The sequence below is a fragment of the Myotis myotis genome, unplaced genomic scaffold (assembly GCF_014108235.1).
Source record: "Myotis myotis isolate mMyoMyo1 unplaced genomic scaffold, mMyoMyo1.p scaffold_m19_p_8, whole genome shotgun sequence".
Taxonomy (NCBI): Eukaryota; Metazoa; Chordata; class Mammalia; order Chiroptera; family Vespertilionidae; genus Myotis; species Myotis myotis.
This window is the reverse complement of record NW_023416390.1, coordinates 28458797-28473236: the sequence shown is the minus strand read 5'-3', so window position 1 is coordinate 28473236 and position 14440 is coordinate 28458797. Positions and strand designations below refer to the sequence as shown.

General features: G+C 39.5%; 1 protein-coding gene across 18 annotated transcripts in view; it reads right to left on the bottom strand.

Annotated features, from left to right (window-relative positions):
• The window catches only part of AGFG1 (ArfGAP with FG repeats 1), a 68623-nt gene that overhangs the window by 28660 nt on the left and 25523 nt on the right, over positions 1-14440 (bottom strand). Inside the window, exons 1-2 of one of the 18 annotated variants that reach the window (XM_036320733.1) lie at positions 12812-12853; positions 12506-12636 (exon numbers count right to left, since the gene is read on the bottom strand). The exons of 14 other annotated variants lie outside the window; for them this stretch is intronic. In XM_036320733.1, coding sequence (XP_036176626.1) covers positions 12506-12550 — 45 coding nt within the window. In that variant the 5' untranslated portion in view covers positions 12551-12636; positions 12812-12853. Of the gene's footprint in view, positions 1-450; positions 568-12505; positions 12637-12695; positions 12713-12811; positions 12854-14440 lie in introns of those variants that run through there. 3 more of the 18 variants (XM_036320734.1, XM_036320729.1, XM_036320735.1) reach the window with 3 other exon arrangements.

Genomic DNA, 14440 nt, shown 5'->3' with positions numbered 1-14440 from the left:
GTCAGACATCCACCCCCAAAAGTACATACTGTATGATTCTATTCATTTAAATTTTTAGAAAATGTAAACGTATCTATAGTGCTGGAAAGCAGATCAAATGGATACATTACAAAGGGACACAAAAAACCCCTTGGGAATGATTAAAATGTGTGCTATCTTATCATTGTAGTCATGGCTTCATATATCTCAAAACTCTTCAAATTAGACACTGGAAATAAGTACAAGTTCTTGTAATTAATTATTCCTCAATAAAGCTATAAAAAACAAGTCCACAAGTTTCCAAAATTGTATTATTTTAAAGAATAACCAATTTTAATACTGCAAAAAGAACACAGTATCTAGCTTCAAAAGCTTGACAGAAATCTGAGAAATCAGAGAAGGAAATGCAGCATCTTTCTGTCTTACCTGCTCACTGAAGTGGGTAAGGGGGGAACAGGAAAAAAGACTCACCCCTTTTCCTATCATATACCAACCATGTTTCAAAACATTTCTTGTGGCTCCCTCAGTACAGATACTGCTATAACCTCATGAAGGCAGAAAAGCTGACACGTCACTGCGAGGCCTGAGCTAAAACGAAATCTCATTATAAAAACATTTAAGAGGCAAAGCCAGAAAAGTGCAGACACCCAGGAATGATAATGTAACTTACTGCCAGAAATGCCATAAACCCTGTAGTGACCCAGCTTCTGCAATAAATATTTAGCTACTTAAAAAGAACCATAAGAGACTATCCTTAGCCAGAAAACTGACTAATAATTCTCCTAAAATGTAATTTTAAAAGATTCTGTGACCTTACAGTTACATTCAAAACGGGAAAATGGGAAGTTTCTAAATCTTCTATTTTTTTTAAAAAAAAATATTTCCATTGGCTTTTAGAGAGAGAAGAAGGAAGAGGGATAGAGAGCTAGAAACATAGATGAAAGAGAAACATTATTGATCAGCACCTCCTTCACACCCCCTTTTGGGGATCAAGCCTGAAACCTAGGCATGTGCTCTGACCAAGAATCAAACCAGTGACCTCTTGGTTAATGGGTCGACACTCAACCACTGAGCCACACTAGCCAGGCTAATTTTTCTATTTTAAAAATTCCCAAACAAGAAAACAAGAGATATGGTAGTCATTTGCCTAAAGAATTATTAACCACAACTGACAGAATTAGTTCAGGATACTAAATACCATAAACATTTAGACTTTACATTCCAAAACCACTGTTAACGACCACATACAAATTTTTAAACTAAGAACAATCCTATATAATAAATGCCTAATATGCTAAGTGTCCTGTTGCACGTTCAACCAATCAAAGCATAATATGCTAATGATATGCTAAGGCCACTCAACCGCTCACTATGATGTGCAGTGACCACCAAGTGGCAGACGCTCCAACCAGTAGGTTAGCTTGCTGCTGGGGTCCTGCTGATTGGGACTGAGCGAGACAGGCCGGACATGTCCTGGAGCCCTTCCAGCTGGCCAACCTCCTGTGTCCCTCCCCAGCCCTGACTGTGCATAGGTAGGATCCCTCGGCCTAGCCTGCGTCCTCTTGCAATTCAGAACCCCTCAGGGGATGTCGGAGAGCTGGTTTCAGCCGATCCCGCAGGCCAGGCTGAGGGGCCCCACTGGAGCACGAACTCGTGTACCGGGCCTCTAGTTAATGAATAATAAATAACAAACACATTTTAAAAAGATGGATTGAAGCAGGTAAAAGGGGAGGGGAATGGAAGATATCTACAATAATATCAACAACAAATGTATTTTTTAAAAGATGGATTGAAGACAGATGATAAAGTTACTGTCTTGGCACTCATCATGGGAATACAAAGCAAAATGGAGTGCTTGATGGTAAACTTATAGATATTTGACATGGCAACCAGTAGGATTTGCGCAAAATTCTTTAACTGCTGATAGTTCTGCTCCTTCTCTCGGACAGGCCAAACTACTAGGGAAAATCATTCAAACTAGCTACTTGGGTCCACTACAAATTAATGCTGCATCACTAACAGAGCTTCTTCACACTCTTAGCTCTTATTTCTAGCTATATTACCCCACAAAGGCTATTTTCTAGGTTGCTCAAAATCCTACACCTTATCTGACACTCTTAGCAATGGAGTTCTTAAGTGAAGTGGCTTTCAAAATGGAATTCCTTAATTCCCTAGACTGGCAGCATCTGAGTCACTTAAAAACTTGTTGTAATGTAAATTTTCAGGAGCCAAGGAGACCTATGAAATCAGAACCTCTGGAAGTAGCAAGCCCTCCAAGTGATTGTGGAATAGGCCAAACTAATGCTTTAGAAAAATCTCAGCCAGCAGATGGGAACTTCCTTTCCATATATATACTGTACACAACTTCTGGCATTTCTCAAATTTACTTAAGACACTAAACCTGTTATTGGGCAAGGTTCTTTTAACAGAGACAGTGTTCCGGGGACACAGTGTCTATAGTCTCTCTGACCCAGTCACATTTTAGTCCTTGAAAAGTTGGTTTCTGCTCCCTAGAATTTCTTTTCAGGTTTGTAGATTTGCTGATAGGAAAGTATCAAGTTCTATTTTCTGTTTATTTTGCTTTCTTTGTTTTTTGTTTTAGCAAAATAATAAACATCATCAACTCAAAAGGAAGGGCTTGTCAAGGTTGAAGGCGAATAGAATGAATCTACTACAACTGCAGGAAGCATTCAGGATCTGTGGTCATGAGTATTAAAAATGAAACTAGTCAGAATAGTGTGTTTTCCTCCAAGCTGTATAGGTACAAAGTAGGTAGAGTGTTGGCTTTAATTAAGTAAAATATGATGAGTTCAAAGGGAATGATTAGAACCGGACATGGAATCCAAGTTAGATTAAGAAACACGAGAATATGATGAATGATGGACAAGAAAGAAGTTTCACTTCAGTGGGCTGGAGGTCCTGACAGTTGTCCCAAAACTATTTGACTTAGAAAAATGAGGAATGAGCTGGGAAGAGAGTAGTAGTAGAGGTGAAAGAACAGGATGCTTGAATTTGAAATCTGAGAGGTGATATAGTTACTGATCAAGTCTAAAATAGGATGAAAACTCACTGGAAATAAGAAGTCAAGGAATTCAGGAAACCAAATTATCTATTACTAGAGGCCCGATGCATGAAAATTCATGCAAGAGTAGGCCTGCCTTCCCCCAGCTGCTGGCACTGGATTCCCTCTGTCACCTGGGCTGCCGGCATCGGCTTCCCTCAGGCTCTGGCTGTGTCAAGAAGGATGTCTGGAAGACATCCAGTCTAATTAGCATATTACCCTTTTATTATTATAGATTATGATAATCATGTGGCTTATACGGAAACTGGAATTGGCAGAAGTGACTTACACTAGTGGAAAAAAAAGACATGTAAGGTGCTTAAATCTATAATCAATGAGGGGAGCTGCCTGATATGACTTGAGAAGCACGGGCCTGGAGGACTAGAAACATCACTGAGAACCCAGATACCTAAAAGCCATAAACTGAAAGTGCTTCCCACATGATGGAATTAGTTATGATGACCTCTGTGGGGTAGTGGATAATCTGTCCTAATTATAGAATAATGTAGTGGCTGTGGTAGTTATAAGCCTAGAAAAGGGAACTCTGTTTAATAATAGTACCCGCTTCACAGGAATGTTGGAAGGAGTGAGTTAACATGTTCTGCACTCAGAACAGGCATATAGGATGAACTTTAAATAGTGTTACTTATTACTTTGGGGCCTGATCTCTTAAGTGGTTTGCAGTGGATTATGGAGTGATGAAGAAAGCAAGACCAGAAAGTAGAAATCTCACCAGAAAGAAACACAGGCAATGTAATGGGTTCTCCGTTATTCCTGCTGCAGATACAATCAAAGTGGTCCTGATGGGACAATCTCTTTCCCCTGAGCTTCCATCGCACTTTGTTCCTCTCACATGAAACTCATTACAAACTGCCTTATATTACAATTACTGAGAATATATCTCATTTATTTCTGAATTCCCCACAATGCTTAAAACAATGGGTAGTGTCATAATTGTTCAGTAAGCAGATTACTCAAAAACAGATCTTACCGAGGAATTAAAAATAGCCACATACCAGCTAAGAGAATAAATTCATCAAATTGTCAGAATAATTTTTCCTTATTCTAGTGCTAATCCACTTTAGAATTGGAATAGTAATAGACAGTGACAATCTAAAATATTTTGAAGTATACTTATCAATCAGGATTGCCACTGGAAACAGATGACACACTGGGTTTGGGGTAAAGTTTAATAGAGACTGTTTACAAAGCATCGGTAGGCTGTGAGGAAATCACAAGTGAGAGTACTGTACCCCAAGGTTAGTAAAAGCAGGGCCCAATCACCACCCACAGTGAAAGGGGCGGAGGGAGAGGTCTGCAGAACCTTAAACAAAAGGGCTACTTGATGAAGCTGTGATTTTCAATGGAAGGATGAGCCAGGCTGTGGATGTCCCACAGGAACCAAGTTAAGAAAGTATCCTAACCTCTCCCTCCTTCCTTTCTTTGATCTGTTGACAATGTCCACCCGCCTCGTTGCCTCCCCCCCCCCCCCCCCCCCCCCGCCCTCAGTCAGACCAGATCCAACTAGAAGCCAGGAGGCAAGAAAGCCCATTTGTGTACCCAGACAAACTAGGTGCCTGGAGCCAGAGCTGGTAAAGATTCCAGCTGGAAGGGCAGATGAAAAGTATTCCAACACAGCACCCAAATCATAATAAATACATGCAGTGCAAATAATTTAACAAACTCAATTAGTAACACCAAAAACAGGAAATTTTCTTACCAATTCTCAATTACTCATATATAAAAAGATAAGAAAACTGTTATATCAGGTTTGAGAAGGAAAACAGATAAGGGTAGTGATAATACAGCTTTGTAATCAATTCTCTCAGGGACAGCAAAATAGAGCAGAAAATTGCTGGAATGGATATTTCATTTATTCAGGCACTTATTTTCATAAAAAGTATACAAAGAATAAAATATGTGACATGACTGCTTGCAACCTTTAGGTAGAAAGATATAAAAATATGGAAAGGACAGAAAGATGCTCTGAAATTAGAAAATCTTTTTTCATTAAGCCAATCTATACACATCCAACTAGATTTCAGACTCTTACTGTCCTTTCTCTCCTTAATGGAAAGATGGAGGATTACTGCCTCCTCCTGTGTGTACGATATAATTACACCATTTCATAATACTGCCCACAAAATACAGAAATAATTGGACACTTGAAGAACTGAATAATTCATGAACAAGTAACTAATATCCACATTTTGAAGAGAGAAAGAAAAAAGGAATAGAAATAAATATTAACAAATGGGAAATACCATTAAAGGCTCTCTGGAGAGCTACCATGAATTTATACACAATTCTACAACCAACATATTATTTTGCACTAAAAGGAAGAAACAATTTTTTTCCAAAAAAAAAAAAATCCAGTCAGAAAAATATCTCAAATACCTTTATCAAACGTATGTCATGATTCAAGTTAAATATACTGGAAAAACAAGTCCATTGTTAACATTTGCTATACTCATCCAGCCTATATTTGCAGGACTATCCTATTAGTTCTAGACCACTAACTGATAGATATTTCTCAGTAGACTATCTGAAGAATATATACTCATTATATGCTTGCAGAAAACAAAACCACTATCCACGTGCCTTATGCAGGAGAAAGCTCTAGTCAGTCCTGCCATTTATATACATCATTTTAGGTGTGTTTTATGTGCCTAGGAAATGGCTCTGACTCCTGTCAACTCTATGAATGAGTGATGCCCACAATGTCCTATTCTCAAAAATCCCGCTCAGCTCCTGTGGACTCATGCCTCTGATTTCTTTTACAGAGTTAATCCATCTCATATTTGGTCTTCCTCTTTTCCTGCCACCTTCTACTTTTCCCACACTATTGTCTTTTCAAAAGAATCCTGCCTTCTCATGATGTGCTAGAACTAGGACAGCTTCAGTTTTGTCATTTTTTGCCTCCAGTGATGTTTAGGCTTAATTTGCTCTAGGACCCACCTGTTTGTCATTTTCTGGCAGTCCAAGGTATCCATAGAGTGCTCCTCCAACACCATATTTCAAATGAATATATTTTTTTTTCTATCAGCCTTCTCCATCAATCCAGCTTTTGTATCCATATATAGAAATTGGAAATCTTTTTAGGACTGTGAAGGGGATCAAAGTTTTGCCTTTTGGGATATTGATTTTAAGCTAGTTAGTACGAAACAAAGACTCAGAAAAAACCGTTGACTCTCCTTACCTGCCAAAAAGAATTTAGAAAGAAAAATCTGGGGGCATCTCCTTTGCATTACACTATAAACTCAATAGGGAAGACAGGAAGAAATTAGGCAAGGGCCTATCTTTGGACTTCCCTCTGTGTCCCACTGTTTCTGGGTGGCTCAGCAAGAATTTGTTTACCACGTTTGCACTTTCTCCTTTACCTGTGAATTGCTTACTTTCCCTTTGAAATCCCAGACCTTTGTCCCCTTCCACTCCTTAGTCCAGAATGGCATATAAATCTTAATTGTCCACTGGGTTTCAGGTCTCATATTTTTATGACACCCCTGCATGAACATCCATAATAAATTTTAGACATTTTCTGTTAATTTGTCTCATTTGATTATCAGCCCAGTCAGAAGAACCTAAAAAGATGGGAGGAAAATTGTTTTTTGCATTCCACAACTATATGGTATATTCCATCTTAAAATGTGGTTTTATAAAAATGTACTTGCAAGAACTAGAACTTATGAGTCACTGAAAACAGGCTATATGTGCAGATCATTAAGACACCAGAGCCTTTGTGAACCAGAAACAAGAATGGATACATGAAAGATTACCAGATTTATGAAATATCAAATCCAATTTATTTAATCCAGTGTTTGTATTTTTCAATTTAAGCACAAACTACCTTACAATGGCTTCCTCATTAGCATAAAAACCAAATTATTCATCACAGCCAATTTGGGCCCCACAGGATTCTAATACTCTGATTAACTCTCCAAACTCCTATCAGCATCACTCTTTCCAGTAACACAGGCTCCCCAGAAAGTCTTCCCTAACCAATCCATCCAAAGAGGCAATATCCGCCACACCAAACTTCAGATACCACTTATCCCAACATATTATTTATTTTCACGCCCTTTATATATCACAGTTTCTGAATGTAAATTTCACAAGGCAGGAACCTTCTCTCTCTGAGTCACCACTATTTGTAACTCAGTGCCACCACTATTTACATCCTATGGTAGACACAAAATAAATATCTGGTGCATGAGTGAAAGCAACTTCCTAACAGTCCTGAAATATATGTATAGTACAATTATCTTTTTCTCCTTTGTTCCATCTGAAGTATACATGCTGACCTAGAATATTTAACTTACCAACTTACTCATTCAGAAGTAATAAATTAACTGATCCAAATTCTCATCATATATAGGCCAGAGATTAGCAAGTTACACTTCACAGGTTAAATCTGGCCTAAGGCCTATATTTGCAGCTAAAGTTCAATTGGAACACAGCCACACCCACTTGGTTCATCTATTGCCTATAGTTGCTTTTTCGGTAGTTACAACAGAGACTATATGGTCCACAAAGCCTAATATTTATTATCTGATCCTTTATAGAAAAAGTCTGTCTACCCAACTTACCTGCAACCACGGACTTACTATGATGCCATCCCAGCATCCAAGAACAGTAACAATTTAAATAGGGTAATAAATAAAATCCTGTTTTAGAGTCTGGTTATATAATGTGCACAGAAAATATTAGAAATGAGCACAAAAAGAAAGAAACCTTTCCCTGGAGGAAGAACTTTCCAAGAGCGAGGAGGACAATTTACTATACATACATATTCTCTTAAATATGTATGTATAGTAAAGGAGAAAAAGTACTAGAGTAGATTCCAGGGAAGATTAATAAGTGTTTAACACTTGTTTTCTAAATAACTGATAAGTACAAAGAAATAGAAAAAATAAGGGGAGCAAATATTTCGAACACTAGAGAGAAATTAAGCAGTGTCAACAGTGATAAAACTTACTTGCAAGTGTCTGTGGGTTGTGAAGGAGACCAGTAGCTCTAATTCAGACACCTACTGTGGAGACTTAGTAAAAGGCAGTATACACAACTCAGCACATCCCATGCCTTATTTCATTTAATGTCTCTAACGCCAGATAGAACTGTATTCCAGTTAGGCTGCAAAGAACCAAAATCCAGCCACCAGATCAGATAAAACAAGTTTAGAGAGGCATACAACAATGCTTGAAGAGAACAAGACAAAAAACTTTATGGGAACCTGGGTTGCAAACAGGAAGATATCTGGGACCCAGGTGGTCTGAATATCTATTTCCAAACCCCTCTCTCCATGTCACATACACACCCCCACCCTAAACACAGAGATTATCACTTTTGTTTCTCATACTATGTCTAATCCTGCTCTTCCTATATTAGTATTAATTTTTTTTCTGTTTATTCATTAGATGGCACATCAAGTGATTCATCACTTGAATCCAGTTTCTGTGAGCCTGAATTCAGTTTCTTAATTAGAGAGGATCTGATTAATCACCAGCCCCCAGAGTTAGGTGTTCATTCCTGGTCCAATCAGCTGGGCATTTTGTGGTTTTCTTGGGACAAGAAGCCTTCCTCTCTTCATCCCTCAGCAAGGTGCATTAGCTTAGTAAGAATCTTCTACCCTTAAACACACGTTTATTCATGAATGTGCTACGCAAATTATAGTTTTATAAATGAAGATTTATTTCATTTTTGAAGTCAGAATAGTTTTGAGAAAAATGCCCTACTTTCTCAAACTAAGACGTCAAATTACCCTGTATGGGTAACAAAACAAGTATTCTGCCTTTTAATTTTGTTTTCGATGTCTTTAACAAGTTTCCACGTTTTAACTAGTTACATTTATCAATTTTTACTTTTTTATTTCTTCCACTGCTTTTAGTCTATAAAGTCCTTACACAGTTAAATGTTAAATAGTCAGCTATATTTTCTAAAATTTTTAAAATCACTTTTTTTATTGTCTACCCCAAGTGTATACATCCTTAAACACTAAAATTTAGTTCTGCCTGTTTTTTCTTATGAAATAGTGTGTTTTACAGAAAGCTGCAATAGTAGAAAGAAGCCACATACACTCTTTATTCAGAGTCTCTACTGTTAACATTGCTACATCATTCTCTCAAGATAGATACAATTTTTTCCTAACCATTTAACCATTTGTATACCATAAACATCTAGAGATGAAACCTGTGGACCTTTTTAATTTAATTCAAAATATCGTGGCAATTAACTGGTTAAATTAGAAACATGAACCTTCACCCATAAATGTATATCTCCTCAAAATAAGAATTCTTTTATATAACCAGAGCTAAATTATTAAATCAGGAAATCAACATTCTATGTTATTATTACCTAATCCATAGCCAATTATCACAAAAAGGTTCTTTAGAGCAAGCATGTCAAACTCAAAGGCTAACATGGGCCAAATAAATACGGTTTAAGTTTATGTGGGCTGCAAAAAAACCCAAAAGCTTCAATTTTCATAGAAACATGCTGAATACAAAGGACTGAAATAAATGAGTAATTGTTAACAGAAAATAATAGAACATTTTAATAAAAATTAATATTTTTTCTTGAACATTAACTTACGAGACACTGAATAACTGCACAAATTACTAAGTGTAATGCAAAGAAACCTATTTTTCTTGTTCTCCGAAAGCGAAATATTTCCTGTTGTGCACACCAAACAAGTCAGTACAAGACTAATTACGTGGCAATCAGAAATAGTGCTCCTGGGAGAACCAAGATGGCGGCGTAAGGTACAGACCTGCGCGTGCTGCCTCCCACAACAACACTGAAAATACCAACTATAAGACAAAACAGCTATCATTCAGAACCATGGGAAAGCTGCCCCAGTGGAAGTTCTACAACTGGAAGGGAAGAAAGAAGAGCATTGAGATTGAGTAGGATATGCAGAGGTGCCAAGAACAGAGGTCCCAGACCCCTATAGGGAGAAGCGGGACTGCCTTGCAGTGGGTCGGAAAGCGAGGCCGGCTTTCTCGCGGAGCTGCTTGCCGGCACTTGGGGACGGGACACGGAGACACAGAGTCGCGGAGAGGCAAGGAGTCACGGAGACACCATTGCTGTTTGCTCCGCCCTGGTGATTCCGAGATCCCGCCCTACTCAATTTACATCACCGCCAAGCTGTGCCAGTGGCACAAAAGGAACCACCTGAGCTTTTGCAGCTTAACCCAACAAACTGAAGATTTCAACTCCTCGCACCCATAAGGGACACACTCAAGAAGCAGAATCAGGTTTGGGAACCAGACCCGGCTGGGCCAGCAACGTGGAACCGCTGTACCAGCAAACGCACAAACAGGCCCACCAGATCCAGTCTCACATGGGATGCCGGGAGACAGCAGACAAGCAGTCTGTGCACTTAGTAGAAAACGAAATCCCAGCAAGCATACCAGATATTCAGCCAGTAAGAACGCCTGGAGATTCTGTCCAGCAAGGAGCCGTCCAACGAAAGACAGAATGCCACATTGCGTACAGCTCACGAGTTTTCTCATGTTTCATGCGCCATCTGTTAAGGACCGCTCACGAGTTTTCTCGTGTTTCGCGCGCCATCTGTTATGGACCTTAGATGTCAACACACTGTCTTGTCCACTGTGGGGCGCGGTTACAGTGTGTTGGCCAGGTTCAAGCCTCGGACTAATGAAAGGACAGGGTCCTCTCACTGCCACGTGCAAGTCCCAGCTGGAGGGCAGGGCCCTCCCAGCACAATCATAGCCAACGGCTGTGGTTGTAAGCTTGAACCTATGGTCCGAACACGTAGCCCCACGTGCCTTGTGATAGAGTTTAGGTCAGCCGTGGGAAAACTACGGCCAGCGGGCCAGATCCGGCCCGTTTGAAATGAATAAAACTAAAAAAAAAAAAAAAAAAAAAAAAAAAGACCGTACCCTTTTATGTAATGATGTTTACTTTGAATTTATATTAGTTCACACAAACACTCCATCCATGCCTTTGTTCCAGCCCTCCGGTCCAGTTTAAGAACCCATTGTGGCCCTCGTGTCAAAAAGTTTGCCCACCCCTGGTTTAGGTGCATGTAGTTGAGTAGGGTTGAGACTCACGAGAATGCTGTAAATAATGCGATCACGCCCCTACTTTGCCTCGTGGCATCTGCTATAAAATAAAGACACGGCTTGTGGGCACTGGCGTTGTCTCCTCTTCAGGGAGCAGCGTCCCACCGAGACCCAGCTATTATTCTCTTGTCTGTCTTTCCTTAATCCTTTCACCCCCCCCCCCACTCAGAGACACCCTTGGCAGTGCTGGTGTGGCACAGTCCACATCAAATGAAGCGATCTCATTGGTGGAAACCGTGCAGGTCAATCTACGAAAAACTATATAATTGCACGAATCCATAAAGCATTGCAGTTACATTGTATTTTGGTCATTCGAATAGTCTTCGTCTTCAAGTTCCTGGAGCTTTTAGAAATGCCCTCTCTCAGAAAAAGGAAGGAAACCAACGAAACTGATACACTCCCGGAAGTATTTAACGATAATTTATCAGATATTCCTAGTGAGATCGAAGATGCGGATAACTGTTTTGATGATTCCGGAGACGATTCTACTGACAGTGATATTATTAGGCCTGTAAGGAAGCGCAAGGTTGCGGTGCTTTCAAGTGATTCCGACACTGACGAAGCTACTGATAATTGTTGGTCTGAAATTGACACACCACCATGCTTACAAATGTTTGAAGGTCATGCTGGGGTCACTACATTTCCATCTCAGTGTGACTCTGTACCATCTGTGACCAATCTCTTTTTTGGTGATGAATTGTTTGAGATGTTGTGCAAAGAGCTGTCCAACCATCACGATCTACCGCAATGAAATGCAAAACACCATCTAGAACACTAAAGTGGTCTCCGGTTACACAGAAGGACATCAAGAAATTCCTTGGCCTAATTATTCTGATGGGTCAAACAAGAAAAGATAGCTTGAAAGACTATTGGTCAACAGATCCTTTGATATGTACCCCTATATTTCCACAGACAATGAGTCGCCATAGATTTGAGCAAATATGGACATTCTGGCATTTCAATGATAACGCCAAAATGGACAGTCGCTCGGGGAGACTTTTCAAGATCCAACCTGTGCTGGATTATTTCCTGCATAAATTTCAAATATACAAACCAAAGCAACAGTTGTCTTTGGATGAGGGAATGATTCCATGGAGAGGACGTTTAAAACTTCGCACGTACAACCCAGCGAAAATAACAAAATACAGTTTACTTGTTCGGATGGTGTGCGAGAGTGACACCAGCTATATCTGCAATATGGAGATATACACTGCTGAAGGAAGGAAATTGCAAGAAACTGTTATTTCAGTCCTTGGACCCTATCTTGGCATATGGCACCATATTTACCAGGATAATGATTACAATGCTACATCTACTGCTGAATTGCTGTTACAGAACAAAACTAGAGTCTGTGGGACTATTAGGGAGAGTAGAGGCTTACCGCAAATTTGAAAATGTAAACATCAAGAATGAAGAAAGGTGACATAACATTTTCCAGAAAAGGCGATGTTCTTCTCCTAGCATGGAAAGACAAGCGGGTTGTCTGAATGATATCAACGATCCATGACACTTCTGTCTCGACAACAGGAAAAGAAAAATAGAAAAACGGGAGAGAATACTGTAAAACCTACCTGCATCAAGGAATACAATGCCCACATGAAAGGCGTTGACCGTGTGGATCAATTCCTTTCGTGTTGTTCCATTCTAAGGAAAACGATGAAATGGACAAAAAAAAGTAGTGCTGTACCTTATAAACTGTGGACTTTTCAATTCATTTAGAGTGTACAACGTCCTCAATCCACAAGCAAAAATGAAGTATAAACAGTTTCTGCTATGGTGGCGAGAGACTGGATAACGGATGACAATAATGAAGGCTCTCCGGAACCAGAGACAAATCTGTCCAGCCCTTCCCCTGGGGGTGCAAGGAGAGCACCACGTAAAGATCCACCCAAAAGGTTGTCAGGTGATATGAAGCAGCATGAACCTACGTGTATTCCAGCGAGTGGAAAGAAAAAATTTCCTACGAGAGCCTGCAGAGTTTGTGCCGCCCATGGAAAAAGGAGCGAATCTAGATACTTACGTAAATTTTGTTTGGTCCCTCTTCATAGAGGAAAATGTTTTACACAGTACCATACATTAAAAAAGTACTAGGAACTTTAATTGTTTAATTGTTTTTGTAAATAAAAATGTTATAATTATGGAAAACAACACCTAAAGTGCATTATGATCTGTAGTTATGATGACTTAAATAACGTGCAGTTTGCCCAAAAACGTCCGGTCCCTGGCATATGTCTTAGAGATTTCTATGCGGTACGCAATGTGTTAAAAAGTTAAAAAGGCCGAAACCGGTTTGGCTCAGTGGATAGAGCGTCGGCCTGTGGACTGAAAGGTCCCAGGTTCGATTCCGGTCAAGGGCATGTACCTGGGTTGCGGGCACATCCCCGGTGGGAGATGTGTAGGAGGCAGCTGATCGATGTTTCTCTCTCATCGATGTTTCTAACTCTCTATCTCTCTCCCTTCCTCTCTGTGAAAAATCAATAAAATATATTAAAAAAAAAAAAAAGTTAAGCTTCAAATTGACATATCACTACAGAGGAATAATATAAATATCAGATAATACTCTACATTTTGCACTGAATGATAAAACACAACATACCAAAATTTGTGCAAAGCAGTTAAAGCAAAGGTTAGAGAAATTTACTCCTTTAAAATAATATTAGAAGAGAAAGTTCTCAAATCAATGACCTTAGGTTCCACCTTAACAAGCTAAGGAAAGCAAATAACCCAGAGTCACAGATTATACAGCAGAATTATTACAGACCCTATACACATTACAAAATAGGAACTATTATGAATAACTGTACATCAGTAAATATGACAACTGAGATGAAACAGGCAAATTTCCTGAAAAGTACAACTCGTCAAAACTGATACAAGAAACAGATATCTGACTAACGACCCTGGGTCACTTTCATTCTCTGTCCCAGTAGCACTCAGATCCCAGTGCTCCTTTGAGCAGCTGGCCAAAGGTGACTGCATCACCAACTCCCAAAGAAGACTGGTACCAGCAGCTTCCAATAGGGGAGGGGGATTATGAGGACAGAAAGGGACAACCGAATTGCTCTCCATATCAAACAATAGTAGATAACTCAAATAACCATATAAATTTGGCTGGGTGGCCATAGTTTGCCACCTCTGACCCAGAATACGTAAAACAACCTTTTAAAAAGTGAAACTGAGGGGCTTGCACTAGCTGACTTCAAGACTTACTTCAACACAGTGTGATACTGGCCTAACTACCAATGAATAAACAAATGACACTGAATAAAAAGCCCAGAAACATACCAATACTTATAAGGTCATCTCATTTTTGACA